Raw genomic sequence first — 25,870 nt, forward strand, 5'->3', positions numbered from 1 at the left:
AATGAGGAAATCTGATGGGGAAATCTGATGATTAAATTGCCTTGTTCTAAAAAAGATTGGCGCCTATTTTCTGATATCTGAGAAAGATCCGATTTTTTCGAGCGAATCTCAATTATGAGATAACAAGGCCTTTTATGGATTAAATGTGGTATTGAGCAAGTAATTAGCTGAACAATAGATTGAGCGTGGAGCCAGCTGGTCCTGGGCACCATCATGTTAAGATTATTACAATCTCAGCTTGTAACTTTCCTAACTTCTCAACTCTTTGTCAGCACTTGCCTTGTGGCATCAAAATCATATTATGGTTTACAACACAGACAAGCCAAATTTAAAATGATCTTTTCTTTTAAATTTCAATTTTATTATTTTTTATGGAACAGATTAATAATATTTCAATGTCAGCTTTCTGAAAAGATTTTTTTTCTAAAATGATTTTTTTTTCATGTGTCATTGCCAAATAATGTTAGTCAGTATTAACATTTAATTTGTAACATCAGGTCTTGAAAACAATATTGCAGTTTGTGTGCTAAAACTTGATCATTAAATCAAAATTATTAACCATGTCAGCTTTCTTTTTTTTCTCTCTTTTTTTAGCAATAATTGTTTTTTGTTAACCAAAAATATATCCTTAAGTCAAAGGTTTTTTTCAGCAGTAATTTTTTCACCTTGCATTTTTTTTTCCAGTAGTGTTTTTTCTAATGATTAAAAACTTAATAAGAAGGCTTCCTATAGGCCATAACTGTCAACTAACGCTGACCTTGGTGATAGAAAACAACCTGAGGCATTCCACTTGAAATCAAATATGAGGAACTGGCATTAAAACTGGATGTTACATTACTGAAAGAAATTTACAAACTCATATCATCCATTGTTATATTAAAAGTATATATTAAATAAAATATTGACATCTTTATTCTTTTAATAGTTTCATTTTCAATTTCATAATTTTTTTTCCTTTTAACTTTTTCATTGCACTTTAAATGCACTGAACTGTTATGTCATTCCTTTGTTGTCTAAAGAAACAAAATTGAACCCTTGTTTGCCGAAGGCAGAAATGCTAGAATATCCCATTGGGTGTAATAATCTAATATTTTGCACAAAATTAGCTTTTTGAAAATGTAATATCCTGCTAGAAAAACGCTGCATACAATATACCCTGGAGATAGTTTCCAAAATATGGATCTGTGGGTCCATTATATAAAGCAATAATGTTATAGACTGGTGTTTTAGTCATATTCCCATAGGCTACATGGTCTTACCAGCTGAACAACTCAGTCTTTTCCAAAAAGTTGTATTTAATAACTTAATTTTTATAAGTAAAATTAATGTTAAATATTTTGAATATTATATATATATATATATATATATATATAATTATTCAAGATAGTGACTCTTTGTTTATTTGTTTATACATATGTATTTATTTTCATGCTTATATCCAAGTAAGGTTCAAGCACACTGTCCTGGACAAACACCTGAGTTTTCTGGGCTGTATGTCAATGACAATGGGTTAGTGGTAGTTGTTAGTGAGAAACTACTAGTAAGTTGTTAAAGTGACCTTACACTTACCCACTGAGTAATTAAACTGGCTGTAGGTGGGAGACAGTAATAGGATGCAAACCCAGTATCTACCAGCCATATGTCTGATGGCTTAACTACTATACCATCATGGCCGGTGAATATTTGTTTTTTGGAAGCAGTTTTATTGGTTTTATTGGCATTAAGAAAAGTAGCTAGATAAGCTTCTGTATATATACAAATGTAATTCAGTACTGTAAAATGGTTTAATTTGGCAAAAAGACCAAATGCTCCCTGTTAGTCCTATCACAGGTTGCTGCATTTTCGTGCTTATATCCAATTAAGTTTCAAACACGCTGTCCTGGACACACATCTCAGCTATCTGGGCTGTCTGTCCAGGACAGTCGGTTAGTTGTTAGTTGGTTAGTGGTTAGTGAGAGGTTAGTGAGAGAGAAGAGGGTGTAATGGCCTTACACCTGCCCATTGAGCCCTTAAGAACTCACTCTGGGTTGGAGCCGGTACCGGGCTGTGAACCCTGTATCTACCAGCCTGTAGTCCGATGGCTTAACCACTGCATCACCAAGGCTGGTGATTACTGCATTAAGAATAGATAAAGGTACAAATAGCGAATGCCACTGTAATGTAGTTAATGAGTTTATTTGATTTGTCCTGCACTTTCCTATAAATGTATAAATACACTATCTAGAGTGAGTCCATTAATTTGTTGTTTGCATAACAAATTATATTGGGTTAATGTCATCACCCTGCCTACATCATTGTTAAGACCATGTGACTGTATGGGTTTATGTTCTTATTGTCCCAGAAATGGTGGATAATTATTTGGCCATTATATGTTGCCTACTTGATGATTGTAGCGAGAGGTAAAATTACTTCCCCAGGGGAAGCGCAAATAAAAGATCCCTTGCTGCTAATCGGAAAGAGTAGCCCATGAAGTGGCGACAGCGGGTTTCCTCTTAAAATCTGTGTGGTCCTTAACCATATGTCTGACGCCATATAACCGTAAATAAAATGTGTTGAGTGTGTCGTTAAATAAAACATTTCTTTCTTTACTTCCCCAGGTATAAACAGACAACACAAACAGTAATGTCATTTGTCTGTAGCCTGAAAATATTTTGTTGCTTTTTTGTACATCTGGTGTAGTGTTTAATGCTCAAATATTGTTATAATTTTAATAAAAATGTTATTTTCTTTGGACATTAAATAACAAGTTCTTTTGAAAAGAAAGTACTTTTATAATTGTAAGTACATAAAAAAACTCTTTATTTTAATTAAGTATATAGGCAGTATATTTCTCAAAAGCAGATAACTTTAGAGAAATTAGATTTTTAAGATAGCAATATTACACGTCAAAGTACATGTGAAGAATTTAACATAAACCATTGCTGTTCACCACTATTAATTGTTTTTGCAGCTCCGATTCTTGGCCTAGTTTTGAGATTTAATACAAAATGTATATATTTCTTAACAGAAAAGTACATGAATTATATTCTTTCATATTAAAAAAAAAGTGTTTTCGACTGTCACATTTTATTGCATTACACATGAAAAATCTTCCTGGTCTTTTTATGTACAGTAGCTTTTTTTTTTATTTTGATGTATTTTAAAATGCATCATGCATCACAAGCTAAGTTAATTTACAAAACATATGTGCCTATACCATCCACATCCACATGCATCTGACATTACAATTATCCAAAGACCACATCCCTGCAATACTTTTAAACTGAAACCCATCCTGAGAAAAACTGCAGCTTTTGAAACTTATCAAACGTTCTTATTATCTGAGTGTGAAGAATATGGGGGTATTGCATGACAGTTAACTTTCTAATGTTTGGATATGGATGTTCACATGTTGCGATGACTGGCAGAAATCTGCTTACCACTGGCAATGAGCTCATGGTTGGAATATCAGGACAGGAACAAAGTCAGATTATGTAACCTTTCTCAGCTTGGCTTGCTATTACTGCCTGATAAAAACACATTGTCGGCATGCCTGACTTCCTATCTGCAGTGTTTGTGGGACATGTAAAAAAATATAAGAAAATTAACGTCTTCTAAATTATCTTTCCTGTCTATCATTTTATGCCTGTATAATAAAAACAAATTCAAGAAAATTCATATACTAGTAGATTATTTTTCTTATATTACATTTTACGTTTGAGTTATAAAAGCCTTGTTAAAAAATTAGAATTCTGCATTGGATTCTTATATCAGTAATACGACTTATCTTGAACTTTATAGCCACTTTACCAAGGCTTAATAAACCTCATGGATTCAGGAGAAAGTATTGGTTTATAGTGGAACCTCGCACAGTTCCATGTATCTCTTGGATTTTGTCTTGTACAAGAAAGAGTATTTAATGGCATGCCATACAAACCCATGTATTTTGTCTTGTCATGAGATAGTGTTGATTTAGTAATACCCCACGTAGTGCCATTGTGCGACTAATGTAGGGTTGTGTTTTCAGGTTGTGTATGTGTGGAGAGAGATCATCTGTACAATGAATAATAATGTAGGTTTGCTTTTTCAGGTTGTGTATGTGGGAAGAGGGATCATGTGTATTGTCAGTACTGATGTAGGTTTGTGTTTTCAGGTTGTGTATGTGGGAAGGGAGACGATCTGCACTGTGGATGGCCTGCACTTCAACAGCATCTACAACGCCCGCGTCAAGGCACATAACCACGCTGGTGAGAGTCAGTACAGTGACCTCGTGTCTCTACAAACAGCTGAAGGTACGGACACTTTTTTAGAGATCAGTTATAACTTTGTTCAGTACTCGTATGGAACTTTCATGGGTCTTGTTTTCTTTAATATATCACTTCTGACTGGGTATTTAGTACGGCAAATGTCATAGATCTTGACTGATGTTTTGGTCAAAATATTTTAAGGTCTGTATCATTGTTTGTGTGATGTTATTTTACAATATCATTTTTCTTATCCATCCATCTTAATTGTTCATCCACCTATTAGTTTAAAAGTATAAAAATTGCTGACCTGTAGACATTTTACTATCTTCTTTTTTGTTTAACACACAAACATATAATATAAAAACAAAGAACTTCTTTTGAGGATAACATAAATGTATATAGATAATGATGAGATGAATAGTTAAAGTTAAAGTTTGTTTTGTTTGACGACACAACTAGATCACATTGATTAATTAATCATCGGCTATTGGATGTCAAACATTTGGTAATTTTTACATATAGTCTTAGAGAGGAAACAAGCTACAATTTTTCATTAATAGCAAGGGATATTTTATATATGCCAGCCTACAGACAGGATAGCACATACCACAGCGTAGTGCATTGGCGAGATTAATAGTGAAACTGCAGTATTTCCATTTTGGTATGGGACTACTTAATTGACTGGGCCATGCTCCATGCTTGCTAACAGTTGAGCTATCTCGGTATCAACCAAGCCATAATATGGAACCTGTAGTGTCTGTCAGATAATCGTCCCTCCTGTGGAGTCATAAACTCAGGAGACACACCCATGATTATCAGTGTGAAATGTGTGAAACTCATAATGTGTGACATTACATCTATCCACTGAGTCTTGCTGTGTACCAGCCTTTGTTTTTAAGTACCTGGTAGGTACTGGGTTCGCATCCCAGTACTAGCTCCCATCCAAAGCAAATTCAAAAACTCAATAAGGCCACTACAACAACTTCTCCCTCACTAACCACTAATTCCTGACTATAGAGACAGCCCAGATAGCTGAGTTATGTGTGCCCAAGATGACATGCTTGAACATTAATTGGATATGTGCACAAAAGTAAGTACATGCACAAACAAACACCAAAAAGATCAGTGCTGGTACTGGAATAAAATAAAAACTATTGTCTCAAGTGGGATACAAACCCAGTACCTACCAGCCTTGAATCTGAATGTTGATCCACTACACCACTGAGGTTAATACTTTACAAGATAGAATAAGATTCTAATTATTTTTTGTGTTCCATTTTTTGTTGTAATTCAGTTTACTTATTTGACTTTCTAAAACCAGTTGTATTGACATGCATACTGTGTTTACTTCTCAACAAATGAAAAAATCCCAACACTTTATACAGCTGGCTGTATAATAACAAACAATAACATGACACTTTGGATGTTGGAAACACTTGGAGTACATCGGATAGTGCATGTTGCTTCCAGAAAGACTGAATGAAGCAGAGAGTTTTAAGCAGCACATCATCTGGTCAAATAGGATTGTAAGGTGTACACAGTGTTTATATGAGATAACACTCTCTATCCTTGGTGTGGTAACGTAATGCCAGTAACATGTACATATTGTTTATGTGAGGTAACTCTATTTATCCTGGGTGTAGAAAGATCCACACAGCAGCCTCACTTTTGGTATTGTTTATTTCTCACTGTGATAAACACTCTTAACACTGACTTAACAAAAATAGCTCTCTACTGGATACCACTGATGCCTATCTCTATGCAACTCATTCTTATGCCAAGTTATGGGATGTTTGCTATGAGAGTGGGAGGAAAACAATGTGACAACTAACAAGTCATAAAGAGGGTTCACTACCAATCAATAATAATTTTTATTGTACAAAACACTCTGTGCTGGTACAAAATACATTACTTAATCAAATTGAAGGACATAAATAAATTCACAAAGATGATAAATATGATTAACAACATAGGCACTTTTATAATCAGTACAAATTATTTAAGTTCATATCACTGTGTATATGTATATATGCTTGAATGTACAGTTCTATGAATCATTCTTTTATTATCGGTACATATAAGGTCACAGGAAATATTCATTAACCCATGAGTGTTTTGTTTTTTGTCTAAAAGGACCATAAAATAATATACAACTTAATTTATGTTTGCACATCCTCAGCATTTAATAAAATAGTCTTTATTTGTATTTATAGCCCGTGGAGAAAGCCATTAACTGAAGGTGTTTTGGCTACTGCTAATGCCAGCATTTACCAAGTTTCTTTTGCGGTTTACCTACCACATGCACCACTCTAACTTCAATGTTACTAGAGCTAGGAAATTCATGTTGAAACAGTGTTACCGAGTGGCAGTGTTTTAGTGCATTCTGCCACATTCAGTTACATACAGTGTTAGGCCTGAAAATGGTGGGCGTCAGACTGTCAGCATTAATTCCACAAACCAAGATGGTTACTGCAGAGCAAGACATTATGGGTTATTTAACAGGAATGTGCAGTTCAGAATGCAGTGGGTTTTAATTTTCTGTAGATTAAGTCTAGATTTATTTTATTTTTAATGTTGGAATGTTTGCTCCCATTGCCAAAAATGTTCTTGGCTTCATTGGGCTGAATTTACAAAGCCTGTTTACGTCTTACACGCATGTAACTACATACATTTACAATGCTTAAACACGTGTTTAAGAAAAATAGGATTCATAAATTCGGCTCAAAATGTATAAAACAAATTTAATTAATCTAACTGAAGGTTTAAATGGAGCATAGTTTTAATGACATGGTTTAAAAACCAAATTATATTCAAACAAGGAAATGATATATAGATATGTATTTAGCCCTAAGCCAGCGTTTAAACAATTTTTTTTTATTGTAATGTAACCTGATATCTTAGCAGTGAATTGATACATTGTAGGTACACATTTGTCTCTCCTTTTTAATTATACTGTATGTAAAGAGAAAAGAAGATAACACATTAATGGCTTGAAGAAGGTATATTGTAGACATTTTCCATCACTCAGTTAGTTTGACTAATGTGTGTCTTATTTTAGGTCTACCTAATAAAAAATGTTTGCTTTTGTGAAGGTCACAACTTGTGATCTATGGTCGGCATATTTGAATAAGAACAACCTGTAATTAAGTAATTATGATAAACAATAAGGGCCAAATAAATTATATTTTTGAGTTTGTCACATGTTTGCAATACTTAAACACATGCATTTAAGAAAACAAGGCTGCGTTGCAGGATCCAACCACCTTGGTGGATCCATTCAGCTAATTGGGGTTTTTCTCATTCCAACCAGTGCACCACAACTTAGACAAAGGCCGTGGTATGCAGGGCTAGCTCTGGGTCAGCAGAAAATTTCGGCAAATTATCTGTTAAATTTCAAAAATTGCAAAAACCCAGTTATTTTGTATCAAAATATCAATTATTACATAAAAATTATTTCGCCAAATTAAAATAAAATTCACCAGTTGTTTTTGAAATTCGCAATTGGTGAATTTGGCGAGTGCCAGAGCTAGCTCTTGGCTATGTGCTTTCCTGTCTGTGGGAAAGTGCATATAAAAGATCCCTTGCTGCATTAGGAAAAATGTAGCAGGTTTCATCTGATGACTACATGTCAGAATTACCAAATGTTTGACATCAATAGCCGATGATTAATTAATCAATGTGCTCCAGTGGTGTCATGAAACAAAACAAACTTGTTCTTCGTAAATTCATTCCTAAATGATTATAACATGATCATAGTCATCATAAAGTTATAAAGTGATTACAGATAAGGCTTCTTTTTTCACCTAAATGAGCTCATGTGTCCGTGAATTGTTTGTGACAGATTTTCCAATACCAAGCTGTCTCAGGTGCAGCAGGTAGATTTCAGGCTGTGTTTCTAGCTTGTCACTTGTATCTTACGAGGGAGACAGACACAGTCTGGAAAGTGTAAGACAACACACTGCCAGTAAGGATAACATGTTGTGGGGCAGTCATGGTGGAGCCAAGACATGGATAGGAAAACAAGGATATGTCACCACACAGCCGAAACCTGCCTCTCTGGAGAGCTGCAGACTGCATTATCTCCGCCTAACTGTCACAGATCTCAATCTTGTTAGTCAATTGCTGTGTCGGTTTAATTTCATGACCGTTTCGACACACTTCAGCTGGGCCTGCCTAGCCAGTAGTGTTGAGGCTGAACTGATGGCATGCACAGATACAGTTTCTTCAATGGTCTTAAACAAGATCTGAAAGAAGATTGCACCAGTTTTGTCTTCATTCTTTGCTGCAGCTATGAATCAAAAGTAATCTGTATTGTTGATTTACTCAGAATTTTATATTATGAAACTGAAGTGTGGGTATTGGAGAAATACCTTGATGATGTTATAGATCATTCTTTGTTTAAAAATTAAAATATAATTTTTCAAATCGACATTCACAGAGCTTGTTTGAATTCATTAAGGTATGACAGAACACTGTGAAGCTAATTAGTGTCAGACCACCAACTTGGTCACATTGAAAAGTTATCTTCCCTTGCCAGATTATATAGTGATTGCTTGGCAGCCAGGGGAAGCTGCCATCATCCTGCTCATCCTTTCGTTTATATTATTTATTTTCATGCTTTTATCCAATCAAGATTGACTACTTTTTATAAACAAATGAAACACTATACAAATTAAACCCTGTGATGTGTATGCTATTTTCTGAAAGTAAAATAAAAAAAGTGAGATTCTCAGGGGGAGAACTGTACCCCCTGCCACCCCCCACCCCCCCCCTGCCACCCCCCCCCCCCCCCCCCCCCCCCCCCCGAGGATACGGTCCTGCTTTGTCTGATGGCTCGACTACTATAACCATGCAGGTCAGTCATCCTTCTCATGTCCAATTAGTGTGTTTAAGTCATCTCCCCAATAGCATTTTATATTAACTGACTAGGTATTGAAATATTTGGTCATATCAGTTACTAGCAGTAATAAAATAGGTTGATTTGAGTATAATATTTTCAGTTATACCTTTATCTGGGAATCACAAACATTGAGGATAAAGCTCTGTATTAGCTCACTGTATTGAGAGTTCAGAAAACTATTTCATAATGTTCACATTCTGATGGTCAAACCATGCAAGGTCAAAGCATTAGTTGCAAAGATTTCAAGACTTCCACATTGTAGGCTCCTGTATAAAAAAAACTGGTATTGTAATGCAGTCCAGGTAACTTGTTAGCATGGACTTTGATATAAATGGACACAAACACACATTCCTGATGGGAGCAGTGCATGTGAACCATTTCTAATATACATTCCATGAGAGAAATAGTACAGACAGACCATATCTAATACATGTCCACATTCCAGTAACATACATACAGACCATACACACCTAATGTCTGCAGCTTGTGTCCAGTGTGTACAGCTTGAAGGAAATTCCATAGAGTTGGGTGTCCAGATCATAGCTATAGCCTGGCTGTTGGGATGATTTCACCTCATGCATAATGTTAATGTACATAAACTTTGAGATAAGTAGTTGCTTTCTTTGAATTCATCATGGATTTATGTTGCAGATATATCCCACTTAAATACATATACTGTTGCAACCCAATTTTATTTTGCTTTCTTGCTTATTTTTTCTCTATCTTGGTGCCTTTTATAGCTTATTATTACATTAGTGAGATTTTTTCAGGAGTTTTTCTTCCACTTACGAAGTGTCTCTCAGTACTTAAACAACTTGCAAACAACAATCAATTGATAAACTCCATACTGCAACGGTGAAGTTTGATATGACAACAGTAAAGTTTTATACGACAACAGAGAAATTGATACTACAACAGTGGAATTGACACTATAACTTAATGAGCATAATAATGAACTATATAACTGACTTAGACAGTTGTCGGTATAGTCAAATCATCAAAAATGAAATGGAAAGTTTGTTTGATAGCATGTGTCACTACCTCAGCACGAACATGTATTTGATGTCTAACTTGATAGCTACTAAAATATTTAATCAGTTTTAAGAAAACCCACAGAAATCCACTCAACACAAATGCTTTTCTTACTGAATTGCAGCAAAGAATCTTCTATATATGGCTTTTATACAAACAGTATAAAATGGTCTCCTGGATTCAAGAGAGACTGACACAATATGCTGGTATACACAGTGTTTCAGATCAGACAGATTTTATCCAAGCTATTGTCACTGGATGGGATTCTGTGAGACTGTTTATAATGTAATCCAGATTACACCGATGCCTGTTTGGGCAGACTCCACTATATATATATATATATATATATATATATACTTGCAGAAAAACGTTCCTGTACACCAAATGAAAAGGTCTCAAACCAGTTGTATAACTTTCAAACTTATGAACTTTGTGACTCATGAAGACACAATAAGTTTGCAAATTGTTTTAAGGGTCATAAATTCGGGGGTTTCAGACAAACATCTCCTACTGAATCTAAAACTGTTTTTTTTACAATGCAGTTTTGGGCTATTCTTAAAGGTTTCCAGTGTAAATTTAGATAAAAGGGTCTGCCAGGTTCGTAAGTACCCCCCCCCCCCCCCCCCCCAGGTCGAGACCACGCAACACCCCTGTGTTTCATAATGCATGCACTTTTGTCTTGTTCAGTGATTGGGACATAGCCCAGTGGTAAAGTGCTAACTTGATGTGTGGTCTGCCAGGTTCGTAAGTACCCCCCCCCAGGTCGAGACCACGCAACACCCCTGTGTTTCATAATGCATGCACTTTTGTCTTGTTCAGTGATTGGGACATAGCCCAGTGGTACAGCACTAACTTGATGCATGGTCTGCCAGGTTCGTAAGTACCCCCCCCCCCCCCCCCCCCCCCCCCCCACCCCCCCCCCACCCCCAGGTCGAGACCACACAACACCCGTGTTTCATAATACATGCACTTTTGTCTTGTTCAGTGATTGGGACATAGCCCAGTGGTAAAGCGCTAACTTGATGCATGGTCTGTCTGGAATGGATCCCCGTCCGTGGACCCATTGGGCTTTTTCTCATTCCAGCCAGTGCACCATGACTGGTATATCAAAGATCATGGTATGTGCTATCCTGTCTGTGGGATGGTGCATATAAAAGATCTCTTCTACTAATAAAAAAATGTAGCAGGTTTTATCTCTAAAACTATATGTCAAAATTAGCAATTGTTTGATATCCAATAGCCGATGATTAATATATAAGTGTGCTCTAGTGGTATCATTAATCAAAACAAACTAACTTTGTCTTGTTCAGAGATGCTTATGAATATGATGATTGTTTAAGTTTAAATAATATATTATACTTCATGCTTTTGTTCTGTATAAGGATACTTTGTAAAATGTCACATTAATGTGAAAGTTTGTTTTTTACATCATTTTGAAGTTTATACCTTGTGGCAAGATTACCGTATTAAAAAAAGATTTTTAAAAAAGAAAAAGAGTGAAACTTCAAAGAGAATCAAACCAGTGTAAAGCAAAAGAAATAGAACTGTTCAATGTTTGTGTGTTTATTCCCTAAAGGATGAGTTCATAATATCTCATTATGTGACAAAAATGTATTTCAAAGTTCAGTTAAGAATCATAATTATTTATATCAGTACTACCTTTTATAGCTTGTATTTAAAAGAATTAGAAACTATTTAAATTTTGGATCATTGCTTAGGATATAAAAGATTGAATATATTTGAATAGGATAACAAGCATAATTTGAGGTTAATTAAAATGTAATGAATCAGAAAAATACACAAAATTAAATTGATTTTAAGTATTTAGGTTAGAATGAATGTACTAGTACAGAAATAGTAAAGATTATCTTTTCTTCAAACATTGGAAGAGGGCAGGATTTAGCTCAGTCAGCAGAACACTCCCCTGACATGCTTACATTGTAGGATCAACCCCCATCAGTGGACTCATTCTCTGAGTGGGTTTTCCCCATCCAGTGCACCACAACTGGGATATTAAAGCCCATGGTATGTATTGTCCTGTCTGTGGGAAAGTGAATGTAAAAGATCCCTTTCTGCTGATGAAAAAAATGTGTTATTCCTCTAACTCTATGAGTAAAATATTAACAAATGTTTGACATCCAATAGCCGATGATTAATAAAATCAGTAGGCTCTAGTTGTATTGTTAAACAAAAACAAGCTTTTAACTTTCAATCACTGGAAGAATTAATTGTATTGTTATTGTATGTTTATGAAACAAAGCTATAACATTGCAATAACACTTTCTTGACAATGAATGCTGTAATGTCTAGATATTATCTGCAGGCTATTGTACACACACAAACACACACATGAAATAATGGGCTGCATTTCCGCGAATGAACTCCGAAAGTAGGATTATTTTATCTACTATTGATCATATTCTAAACTCTTCAATCCTGCGCTTAGGGCAAATTCAATTTTAAACTTAATGAAAGCTTGTGCATTGATAAGGATATGGGTTGTGGTGGTTATAGACGGATGGCAGATAATGTGCCGAGAATCTTCACAAAAAGTGACAGGCAAATTTGAAGCTGACAATGGCTGATTATACAAGATGTTGCTTGATCAGAGTGATTTGGGGAGGTTATTAGCAACATTGCCTCAGTGTCTGACAACAGTACAATTGTGTTTCATCCATCCCCGAATTAGACTAAAGTGACCCAACAGATTTCTCAAATCGTTTCACTGACAGTTGTCAAGATTTTCAATTGCACACAATGGACTCGTGTATCATGTCAGTGCAGTGGCTGCAGATGTTCACACACAAAATTATATTTAAAAGCTACTTATAATGTTGTTTTTCATTCAAAAACTTATTTTTACAGGTAGATTTTGTTGGTTAACATTCCTTTCTAATTAGTGGATTTCCTCTCTCTGTCACTGCATCTATCCTCTCTCTCTCTCGCTCTCGCTCTCGCTCTCGCTCTCGCTCTCGCTCTCTCCCGCTCTCGCTCTCGCTCTCTCCTGCTCCCTCTCGCTCTCTCCCGCTCCCGCTCCCTCTCGCTCTTGCTCTCTCTCTCTCTCTCTCATATCTCTCATCTCTCTCTAGTCTCTTTTCTCTCGGTCTTCTTCTTCCTGCCAAGTATTGAAATAACCATTGTTTAGATAACAAATAGCTTTAGTTTTAAATGTGCTGAGGTGTCGTTTAACAAATATTCATTTCATTTCAGTTAAAATAGGAGTTTGTTTCTAAAATTTGTTTTAATGCCAATGATGTTGGTAAATTATGTTTTTCTATGGAACTATTGCCAAATACATGTATTAAAGTATAGAAAAGTTCATGATAAAACAGTCTTATTTGCAAAGATTTCATTTTTAACACAATCAATCAGTCAATACTGTACAAAAATGCCATAATTAGGGTCAGTACAAAATACATACATAAGCTGTTACAGGACCCAAAAAAATCACAAATGTGTTACATGTATGCACAATGGACTTGCATGCTTGTATGTCCTTCGATATTTGCAACATTTGCAACAGATGCATAATATATTGAACACAACAGTACTACTTTGTTCTATTCTCTTGCTACTGTTTTCAGACAAATTCCCCCTGGCATTTGTACAGGCTGCAATTTGGTCTAATTTGCCAGTATGTTGTGTAGCCATGTCAGTGTGGAGTTACTGCAACTTGACACCAAATCAGCAAACATTTGTCAGTCTGGTGTGGTTTGAGAAAATATCTCTTCTGTAACTGATGGGTCTTAAATTTGTAACAAAATCAGAGGCAAACAGCAACAAAACACCTTACATTTTCTTTGTTTTTCATTGTTTTGTTTGTTCTTAAATCATGTCACAAATGCATGTAGATGGAACTTATGTCAAAATTGACCATGACACTGAGAAAATAAACTTGCTTAATATTCCAAACATTAATTTCTATTCTACAATTTTGAAAAAAATATACCTGTACTGTTTTTAAAAATAGCACAATTATACTTTAAAATGGCAATACAAAGTCATGATCATAAAAAATAATATTTCAAGTTACAAATTAATTGAAGATAAATGTAAGGCCACTGATACTATTCTGAGGTACCTAACATTTTCTGTTTCATCTAAAATGCTTTTTGAGTTATTACAAACAAACCAGAAACACTGGATTTGCCAGAACTGATCATTTCAACAAAAAGCTGTAAATGTGTAATTTTAATTATTTAAAAGCCATCATAGCCAAGAATATTCTGTGCATCTATTAACAAAGATCGGTGCCTTTTAATCCTTTGTTGTGTTTTCTTTTCCACAATAAAACCAAAGCAAATTAATGTAAAAGATGAATATTTTCCACCATTTCTCTATCTGGTTCTTTGTTTCAGCTGCTGAAAAAGTTTTTAAAAAGTTTTTATTCTTTAATATCATGAATTGATAGACCCATTGAGACATTAAACTGTTTTTAGCAGATGACTAGAACGTGAACATCCAGTTGGAAGGTTAAATGGGTTTTGTGAGGCAGAAAATGCTAATCAGCAGTGTTGTATTCTGGGATGAGTTGGGATTAGCCCCAAAGCCATCATATCTAATTAACAATGGGTTAAAGCATTGGCAAGTCACTCAGCAAGACGATAGCATTGTGTTTCCTGGATGGATGGTGTCTTTCACAACATGGTTTGACAATTCTTGTGTAGTCTGTGACATTGAATAAGAGATGGAAATTACACCATTGTGCAGCCGGACTAAGATAATCGTAGAAACTTTTGCCCTTGTTGTGAACAGAATAGAATTAGATGCACACAGCTTTTAGTTTTAATTGTGTAAGCAGAGTTTGTGTCTGGTAATGGTGAATTTGAATGGGAAGTATTATTTCGGAATTGTTTGTGTTGAAAACAGTATTTCTGCTGTGTTGGGCAAGTGCTTCAGCTAACTGTGAGAACAAATATCATTTTTACCATCCTACAGAAATCGATACAGAGTCTTTTGACAAAATTATTTTCTGTTTATGTTGCAAGTCCTAATTTTAATTACAAAATAAATCATATTATAAAAAAATTATGCCTCATCACCAAACATTGCATCAAGCATGTCTGTCTCTTCTATTTGTCCATCTTTAAATTTGTACCATCATTCATCCATCAGTATTTATAATTATTCATTTGTCAGTATTTATAATTATTCATTTGTCAGTACATATGACCATCATTCCAACTTCAAACAAAAACAAGAGAAGTAGTAGTTTTGTGGATATATACTGATGGAACGAAATAAAGGAACACACAAATAGTACCAGATAATATTGATTGCAACCAAAGCCACCACCTAGAGTATAAGGAAGTTACCTCCGTTACTGGTAGACATACCCACAGTACTGACATTCAATGCCACATTGCATATCTGTGTTTTATACAGGCATTACTACTTTAATAGTGATTTAAATTTGGGTTGAGATACCAAGTGTTCCCTTATTTCTATCTATCAGTATATTTCTACCTTTTTTTAACTGTATCAAAGCTGTCTTGTACATGGTTTCCATGGAGTGGGGTCGGGGTAGGTTGTAGCTCAGTGATAGAGCACTTGCCCATGGTGCAATGATTGAGATTTGGGATCAGTTGCTGTCAATGGACTCTTGTGGGGTTTTTTTCAGTTCCAGACAGTGTCCCACAAATTAAATGCTGTTGTATTTGCTGCCCTGTATAATATGGGAAAGTGTATATAAAAGTTGTCTTGCTGCTTTCACCGGCCTCGGTGACACAGTGGTTAAACAATTGGACTACAGGCCGGTAGGTACAGGGTTCGCAGCCCGTACCGGCTCCAACCCAGAGCGAGTTCTTACGAGCTCAATGGGTAGGTGTAAGGCCACTACATCCTCTTCTGTCTCACTAACCACTAACAACTAACACACTGTCATGGACAGACAGCCCACATAGCTGAGGTGTGTGCCCAAGACAGCATGCTTGAACCTTAATTGCATATAAGCACGGAAATAAGTTAAAATGAAATTGCTGCTTGTTTGGAAAAACTAGCCTATATGGAAACAGGTTTCCTTTCATTTCCTCTCAGCCAAATGTTGAAATAACTATGTTAGACAACAGAGAGTCATAGTTCAAAATGAACTGAGGTATCATTAACCGAATATTCCATTCCTTTCCAAGTTTAATTGGATCTAAAAAGACAGAACATTTTTCTCTTTGAAAACACCAACAAACAAATAGACATGGGTAATTAAGTGTCTTGTCATCAGTGTTGTTTGTTTCTCCATCCTGACAGGTGAGGTATACACATTGTTATTGTATTGACGCGATCTTCGCTACTGTCTGGCAAATGTTTGACCAAATGCCAACATTCTTTACAGGTATTGCAGTGTTTGGCTTGTTGAAGCCAACTTCATGTGGTTAAAGAAGCATGAAACATAAACTGTAATGAAGGGAGACCTAATCCTGCTGAGTTTTACTAATCACCTGTTTATACTTCTAATTACCACCAATATCAATAAAGCAGTTGCTGGTTGTTATCAGTATAGATATATTCATTATAGTGATGCAGTAATTGGGTAATTGGTTGTGTTAGTTAATGAATAGCATCTAACTTGAAAAAATTTATAGATTTTTTATATATGGTATATACTAAGAGAAAGAAATAAGGGAACACTTGGTATTTTGGACCAAGTATCAGTCACCAATAACATCGTAATGTGTGAATAAAGTACAAAGATGTAATATGGGATTCATTGTCATTAAGGTGAGATTCAATGTCAGTAACGAGGTTAACTTCCAGACTGTATAAATGAGGCTTCTGGTCGCAGTCATTGTTTCCTGTTTGTGTTGGTGCGATCCCTTATTTCTTTACATTAGTATATATAGATGATAATAATAGTAATACAAGTGTTGTTTAAAATGCATCAAAGTCCATGAACTGCAATGTCCAATTTTAAAACATTCAACCCTATAACCACCTACTAGAGACACTTATGGTCTGTTTTGTTCTTATTACGTACCCTCAAATTAATGTTTAGCAGAAAGCCTGCTACGGTATGTTAAATTCAGTGGTATTTAGTAATAGTTTTGAAGACTTAATTAATCTATTTAATTGTCTCTGAAATTTTGAACATATGCCACATTTGAATTTATACATTTCTTTTATTTGTGCTACTGGTATAGGAATAAGATACTGTATATCATTATAAGAAAATACTCGTTTTCTCTGACCAACATAAAAGAATATTCTTAACATAGCTCACGAGTTTGGCAGCATAACCTTAACTTATACTTTTTTAACAAAACTATAATTGCCCATAATTAATCCTTATTTAGTCATTAGAATAGCATGATGTTTGTTTGTGTCTTGTTTGTGCATATGTTTTGCATCCAGTTCCGTATGTGGAATGTCTATATGCAATAAAGTTTTTATCTTTTTATCTTTTATCTTTATAAAGCCATATATTTTCCATGATTACTGAAACAACAGTATAGCAGTAATTTTTTATCCATTAAAAAAAATAAAGTGTCTATTTAAAACCACAAGGTTAAAATACTCAACATTTCATCAATTAAATGCTGACATGGTCCATTAAACAATTCCTTTTAACACTGCTTCACATAGCTGCAATATTATGTAACGGTGTTAAAATGACCAAACATCAGAGTGAAGAATCAACAAACGTTATGTAATGAAACACTTGCAAAAACACCATGGATGCACAGATATTAGTGAACTTTCCATGTTGCTTGTTGATTGAAGCAAATTGTTAGGTGGTCTTGAATAATATCTGGAAATATGTCTGCCAGAAAGTGTTCTATGGTTGCAATATCTACCAGAAAGTAGTCTGGTGAAGTCTGGGGTGGTCTGAGTTCTAGCCTGGGATAGAAGCCAGCCCTGCCAGTGTTCTGGGTTTCAGTGTCAGGGTTATGGTATGCTGCTGATTAATAACAGTGTGGTGGTACTATGATATTATAGATTCTCACTTTCAGACCATTGCTGCCTGCAAAACTAAACACTTATCTTGTATGGTATGCTGGAATAACACTGTATTATTTATTACCCAAAGATCCTGTAACATTTATAGGGAAAGTCATAAAACACTGTACTACATGTAATGTGTTAAAAGACAAATAAAAACAATGCAGTAGCATTAAACTTACAATCAAATGTAACATCATATGTTTGTACCAGCTCTATTCGGGGCATTTTTGTCCAATAAATATTGATTGATTGTACAAACAAATATATACTCAATCTCACTTTGTTAATCTAATTGCACAGAATGCCTAAATATAGGGTCTGTTAATGGAAATATACCATTCTATTTGCATATGCAGTACATATAAGTAAACATGGTAGACATTTTTATGAAATACTAATTATTTACATTCATTTAGCATGCACAAAGGAAGACCAACTGTTATTTTCATCAGAGCAAACCTTTTGAATTTTGTTATGTTTTTACTATAGCACCAGAAGCTTTGGTCTGTCAGTCGTGACCAATCATGACATTGCATGCTATAACTGTGTTTCATGCCCGAGCTTGTGTTTGATTCCTCCATTATTCTGATTGATGTTTCTGTAAGTGTTGTGATTTATATGTCACAATCATATGGCCCTACTGAGAGGCCATACACTGGCGTGGCCTTGGCTGGGTGAGAGTGACGAGCCACCATGATGGATCATAAAGCACAGCCCCCTCCGGCTGCTCACTGACCAGTACTACATTAAACACCACCCCCCACTGCTCCCGGCATTAGTAGACAGATATTAGTCATAATAAACCACCCTCCTGGGCATGTCACGGCTGGAGACTGGTGCCATGTTGGCAGACACAAGATAATTTTGTCAAGCATCTGCAATAAACCATCAAAGACCCATGTACATCACTTAATTGGTCCATGCATTGTGTCGCACTGCTTGTTTTATGGTTGTAGTCGGTGTATTTGCAACTAGCCATAACTTAACACATTACATCATCAGGCACCTTTAAGTGCTAGTCCTTTAGGAATACAACACATGAATTGTTTTGCTAATATACCAATTACCATATGCTTGAAGTATAACTTTCAACACCTGAATGCCATTAGTAGGTAATAAACACAGCAGATAAACAGCATTAGTAAGGGGGCCATGTGTGATATAATTCACATAACAGTTATGTCTTGCATTTCTGCTGCTGATGCGTTTACTATTTTATGGTTATTATTTAACAGACTGAAGTATGGTAAATATTTTCTGCCAAGTACTATTAGTACTGAAAAGACCACGGGCCTCATTCACAAAGGTCTCTTAGGCTCTGCTAGACAACAAAGCATCCTCTTTGCAAGTCTTTTAGCATTGCACTGCGAGATTGCAAAGTTGCGAGAGTTTAGTGAATTAGGCCCACAATACATTTTAGTTTATTAGTGCAAAGCCGTTCTAAATGTTCTACTAATAGTTACTAATAGTGTATTGAACAGTGTTCTTTAACAAGTGTACCATGACTATATGTTTTGTTGTGAGGCAGTATGTAGCTTGCCTGGGGTGACATGGGTTATAGGATTGGTTGCCTTTACTGAGCTTTAGTGGACATGTTGATTTTTGTTTCTCATCAAAGACAATGTTATGGGCTGTTAAGACAGTCCTATCTATGGGAAAGTAATTTCCTGTTGGACAAAAAAAAAAGTTTTAGATACACTGTACAAAATACCCAGTCAGAGCCAGTATAAATATATTAAAGATGTCATCATGCCCATTTAGATTTTACAAGAACAGAGCATTTAATAAAACAGTATTGGTACTGAAGTATGGTATTGACTGTTGAATGAATTTGTATAAAAACAGATACGCTGGATGTAGCCCAGTGGTAAAGCATCCACTTGATACGCAGTTGATTTGGGATCAATCCCCATCGGTGGGCCCATTGGGCTATTTCTCATTCCAGCCAATGCACCACGATTGGTATATCAAAGGCTGTGGTATGTGCTATCCTGTCTGTGGGGTGGTGCATATAAAAGATCCCTTGCTACTAATGGAACAAATGTATCGGGTTTCATCTCTAAGACTGTCAAAATTACCAAATGTTTGACATCCAATAGCCAATGATTAATAAATCAGTGTGCTCAAATGGTGTCATTAAACAAAACAAACTTCTTTTTTTGTATACAATGGAGAAAAGCCTGGACTGCGATGACAAAGTAGACAAGCTAGTGTCGTCATCAGTCTATTGGCACCTGTGATTAATAAATAAATAAAGATGTTCATATTAAAAATATAGGTGAACATAATCATGTGTGGGTACAGAATAACTTTTTGAATAATATATATTTATATTTTATTGCAGTTGCTTGGTTCACCTTTGACCCAGTGACAACTCATCCCGACATTCTCTTCTCCAATGACAACCTGAGTATTCTCTGCAACAGCTTTGACCACCGCGTGGCTCTCGGCACCGTCGGCTTCTCCAAGGGCATCCACTACTGGGAGGTGGTCATCGACCGCTACGACAGCCACACAGACCCATCTATTGGCATCGCGAGATTCGATGTCGACAAAAATCTCATGTTAGGTAAGTTGGACATCGTGATACATTGAACATTTACATAATGATGTGGTGCGCGTGTTGTGTGAGTGAGTGTACATGCATGTGTCCGTGCGTGCATGCGTTTGTGTGTCGTTGTAGGTGGGGTGGATGCAGGTGAATCCTAGTGATCCAAAAGTGCTGATTTAAAAAAAATCTTTACATCATTCATGTTTCTTTTTTCTTTAAAGTAGCTTGTTTTGGAGGTTAGAATATTACAGCTTATAGATTCTGATGCCTTTTGGTTGGAAAAATCAATATACATGGTCTTCGTGTGTAGTCTGTTATGAGCATTTACATGATAATGTTTTATCAAATAAGTTACATCAAAATGATTCTGTTAGCTTAGTGAATTGTGTATTTACCTAATGTATAATAGGTTTCCTCAGTAGATTGAGTGTTTTTCACATTCCAACCAGTGTTCTCTTAGTTAAAGGTTGTGACAGGTACAGCTTATAAAAGTCTCCTGCCGGTACTCTATTTTTTGGTTAGAAAAGGCAGAGATACCCTGGTATACATGCAGATGTATATTACTATACAACATACTCAATCAAAACCAGCATAAATATATTCAAACATATTAAGCACAAGTTTTGAATAGCACACATTGGAAATTTATTGAATCAGTATATAATGATATTCAAATACTAGGGCTAGCTGGTCTTAAAGCAGCTCTCTATTCAACAGCAATTGGGAGGTGCGCTTTTACCAAATTTTTAAGTGGACAATAAAAAACACTTCTAAGATGAAATTACGGTGTGTTTGGGGGTGCAATCATGATCACGAGCCTCAGATATGAAGGACTGCAGTTTTTCCCGTATAAGAATGTGAACAACACCAAAGATTTCTCCTGGGAAATTAGTGCTATTTGAGAGATCCTCCTAGAAGGGTTTATCAATCAAATTTACTGTTTATGGGAAGAGGCCTCTTGTTATTACAAACTCTCCTTGAATGTGATTTATGGACTGTAAAGGTGTTGAGGTTCACAGCCAAATTCTCTCTACCTCTTGCACATGGCATTGCTATCTAAACTTTGTAAAATATGGACCAGTTGACATACCATGGACATAGAAATACTCAGCGCTGCTGGTGCAGTGGCGAGGACATGGGAATGGCCATCCCAGCTGTTATATCGGAGCCAATGTCCATCTTGGCCAGCACCCATTACACCCTTGACAGAATTACACACTTGAAATGGTGATATAAACTGTGAACTGAGACCCCTGTCAGCCATGAAGGTTTTACCTTGTCTACAGTAAATAACACAATGATGGAGTTCTTGTTGGGAACTGATGGCTCTCAGGGGACAGAGATAGTATCTAATGTGTTCACACACAGGTTACAACACAATTGGTCTCATTGCACAAATGAAATTAAGAGATAAATTATAGTATGAAGTGACTCTCTGTTGATTGGTCGTTTTACACGGGCAGTGACAGTAATAGGATAAGATATTTAACATTTGTTTAGAAGAATTTTTTTTCTTCTGTAAATCAGGAAATGTTCATGGACATAAAATATTAGCAAATTTAATCTCAGGCTTGTACCCAAAAACCATAATATTCTCATGATATCAAAAACATTGTTTTTTTTAAATACAAGTTGAGTGATGCTACATATAAGATTATAATCTAATTCTTTATATTATTAAATTCAGTTGAGTGGTGTCCATACACACCCAGATTGACAGTCCGCCAATTAACTGCCTTTTTTATGAGTTGCACCCCATCTGAAGGAAAATGCTGGTTTTTCCCTGTACAAACAGACTGACAGTCTGTGAAAGTCATTCCTCATGCAAGAAATCTTTGAAGGGCTGAATCCCAAAGCTTCCAAGGAAACCTGATTCAAGGGGTTCACTCCTGTGTTTAGATACTTACCTAACAGGAGACAGACAGCACCTAGAGAAAGTGTGCTGCCTTCACACCTCATGTAATGTATGACACATGCTTTAGTAGTGCCCCCTAGTGTGAGGAGACTGTTTATCTCACTTACTTGCCCTTTGCTTGCCTCAACAGTCATCTGGGAGCAGTTATGTCAGTGCTTTGAAAGAAACTCTTAAGATATTTAATGTCCACATGCTGTTTAGGAATGGCTGTTGTACTTAATTTGGAAAGGTGTGCAAGTGTGGCTATCCTAATTAGAAAAATTAATACTGGTAGAGATACATAAAAGTGTATGGTTGAACTTCTATTATATATATAATTGGTTGATTAATTATTGCATGACTATAGATTTGCATCATAAATAAAAAGCATGTGACTCACTGTTTAAGGTAATATTTCAAAATAATTTCAAACAAAATAATTCTGGTTAAAATACACGTGTTTCAGAATTTTAGATTGTCAATATAGATACATACTAAGGAGGATAGCACCAACACTAACAGCAGAGAGTGACCACAATCAAAATGTTCATCAATAGTGTCGTTCAGTGTCACATTACATCTCTATACTTTATACAAACATTACCATGCTAATAGTGAAATAAATTTCATTTACATTACCAAGTGTCTCCCTTATATCATCCTCTAAGTATATATTGTGTGGACCAAGTTTAAAGTCATTACATGTTCATGATTATACACGTAATGCCCATAATTAGTCCTTATTTAGTCATTAGAATAGCATGATGTTTGTTTGTGTCTTGTTTGTGCGTATGTTTTACATCCAGTTCCGTATGTGGAATGTCTATATGCAATAAAGTTTTATCTTATCTTTATCTTTATCTTATCTTTAGTCCAGTTATTTCCCTTGTTGTAGATTGTGTGAGGTACACGTAAACCTAGTATAGTACTTGTACTTTATGTTTATTTAAGTCTTGCTTTGAAACATGCTGTCAGTCAATTGAATAAATACGGTTTTTTATAGCAGGTATTTATGGCAATGGTAGTGCTTCGGTCGTTTGGTGGAATGGCACCCTGACAGACATTTTTCCATTCCTGTTTCTTCCATTCAGTGCTTCGAGTCTTCACTTTTTTACTCGAGTGAAGAATCCAACTTTCACTTTATCCATCATCACAGAATAATGCTATAAGCATCAGGTGAATTCCTTCGAGCACGGCGAATGCTGTTATACACCTCTTTGAGGTGGAAACAACAAAAAACATACACTGCTTAGCTCATTACAAGTCATAGAAATTACTTGTAACTATGAAGATGGTATTTTGGCATCAGTGCTGATGGTTGCTTTGTGATTCGCTCACTTGAAAGGAAAGCAATTGACTAGCGACAAGCGAACAGACAAGCGAACACGTAACTTATATCATTGATGTGTATGTGTGTTTGGTTCTGTTTACATTTTCACCTGTTTGGTACTTTAGTTTTCACCTGTTTAGTGGAGAGAAAAAAACAGAAAAGAAAAACTTCCAAAAATAAACACTACCATGACTAAAAAAAGCATTTCTTGTATAACATTGTGAATATGTCGGACTGAATACCTATGTAATCAGCAAGTGTTGGAACACTCTCGTACTTTGATGTTAGCCTTGGGCAGTTCGGTGATACAGCCGATTTCACTATTCACAGATATGTTCTATCTTTCTTCTGCGGCATTGTTTATAACTTATTCCCTACAATCTGTGGTAAGAATAATAAACGAAAGGTGTGAGTGTGAACCTTGTAAGTGTTACAGCGAGCATTCGGGTGTGAGAGCTGAATTTTGATCATTTATAATCAAACGGTTTGGATTATATTCAGATATATCACCTGTTCAATGTACTAGACAGGTGTAAGTTATAGGTATTACTTTTAAGAAGTGTTCTCTTTTATGACACCACAGATAATATTGTGTGTGTGTGTGTGTGTGTGTGTGTGTGTGTGTGTGTGTGTGTGTGTGTGTGTGTGTCAAATATACGATTGTTGTTTTTCAAAGATTTAAATGGGCACAAAATAAACCAAAGAAATGTTTATAAATACATTAAATGTAAAATATTCTAAAAAATATATTAAAAAAAAGTTACATGTGACATGTGTCCAATAATGTTTTCAATCTTATTTTTTTCATCTATCATATTACTGGGGTAAACTATTTCTATTCTATTGAGGCACAAATAACATATGCAATTATGTAAAAATATAGAAAAAAGAGAGAGATTTAAATTTACCATTTTGGTAATAAAATGGTAAATAAGAGCATATTTTCAGTTTAATTTTCTTGTAATATAATAAGCAATATAAAATAATATTTAAAATGATCTAGCAAAAAATGTGTGTACGTCTGTACAATGTAAGCTTCCTCAGGAGTAATCAAGTAAAAAAACTCTGCATAATGTGCTGTTATTTTTGCAGTTTTAACATAATTCAGTTAATGGCCGACAAATTCTCACACAGATTATTTCACAGAGGCTCGCCTTTCCTTGCACACCTTCCTCCTGAGCTAATAACACCAACAGTCTTCTTAAAACATCGGAAAAAAGACAAATTTTACTCAACTTGCTTGACAGCCGACACCGGCAGTGATGGTCTGTGACTAAAACATAACATGTGTAATATGCCCAGTTACTTGTAACGTCTGACAGCACCGAGTTCATTGCGTTGTTCTCTTATTTGTCTTCCAAATCTCTCTCATGGCCAGTGTTTTTACAAGTCACTGAAAACATACCAAAACATACCGGGCTAAATGAAATCCTCTTCACAATTTTTGTCTGTCGACATGGAGGGGTTTTTCCTGAATGTCTGGGTTTTCGTGAATGTCTGGGATGACTGTCATGGCAGAAGAATGCAGTGTGGAACATATTATGAAGATGTAGTTATTAAAGCTGACTAATAAAATACAGAAAATATTTTTCTATTTGTTTATATACTGTTTCAAGCATTCATAATAATTGTAGTGTTAAAAAATCTAAAATAAGTAAGACTTCCAAGAATTGTTTTGTATGATACAAAAAAAATGTCTCCATTATATAAGACAGCTCTTTACAAATTCTAAAGTATATCAGTTACAAATTTGCAAATAATTTCTTGTAACATGAAAAATCTTAATTTTTTGTCTGACCTCAAGGCCTGTGAGATAAAGGTATTGAGCCGAACTTACAAACTAGATTTTGTCTTTTACATGTGTTTTTATAATGCTTAAAGACCTGCATTTAAGATTTTTTTTGTCAATTCAGCCTATTATATTTAATATAGTGATGGTGGCATTTAGCTCAGTGTTAAGTTTTCATCTTTGTCCATGTTTCTGACTAATAAGTCCTAGATT

General features: G+C 35.4%; 1 protein-coding gene across 2 annotated transcripts in view; it reads left to right on the forward strand.

The window, feature by feature from the left end:
• Positions 1–25,870, forward strand: part of LOC121371299 (E3 ubiquitin-protein ligase TRIM9-like) — a 122,099-nt gene that overhangs the window by 91,720 nt on the left and 4,509 nt on the right. For both annotated transcript variants that reach the window (XM_041497101.1, XM_041497102.1), the window contains 2 exons: positions 4,133–4,271; positions 20,438–20,662. In XM_041497101.1, coding sequence (XP_041353035.1) covers positions 4,133–4,271; positions 20,438–20,662 — 364 coding nt within the window. The remainder of the gene's footprint in view (positions 1–4,132; positions 4,272–20,437; positions 20,663–25,870) is intronic.

Source organism: Gigantopelta aegis, chromosome 4 (assembly GCF_016097555.1).
Source record: "Gigantopelta aegis isolate Gae_Host chromosome 4, Gae_host_genome, whole genome shotgun sequence".
Taxonomy (NCBI): Eukaryota; Metazoa; Mollusca; class Gastropoda; order Neomphalida; family Peltospiridae; genus Gigantopelta; species Gigantopelta aegis.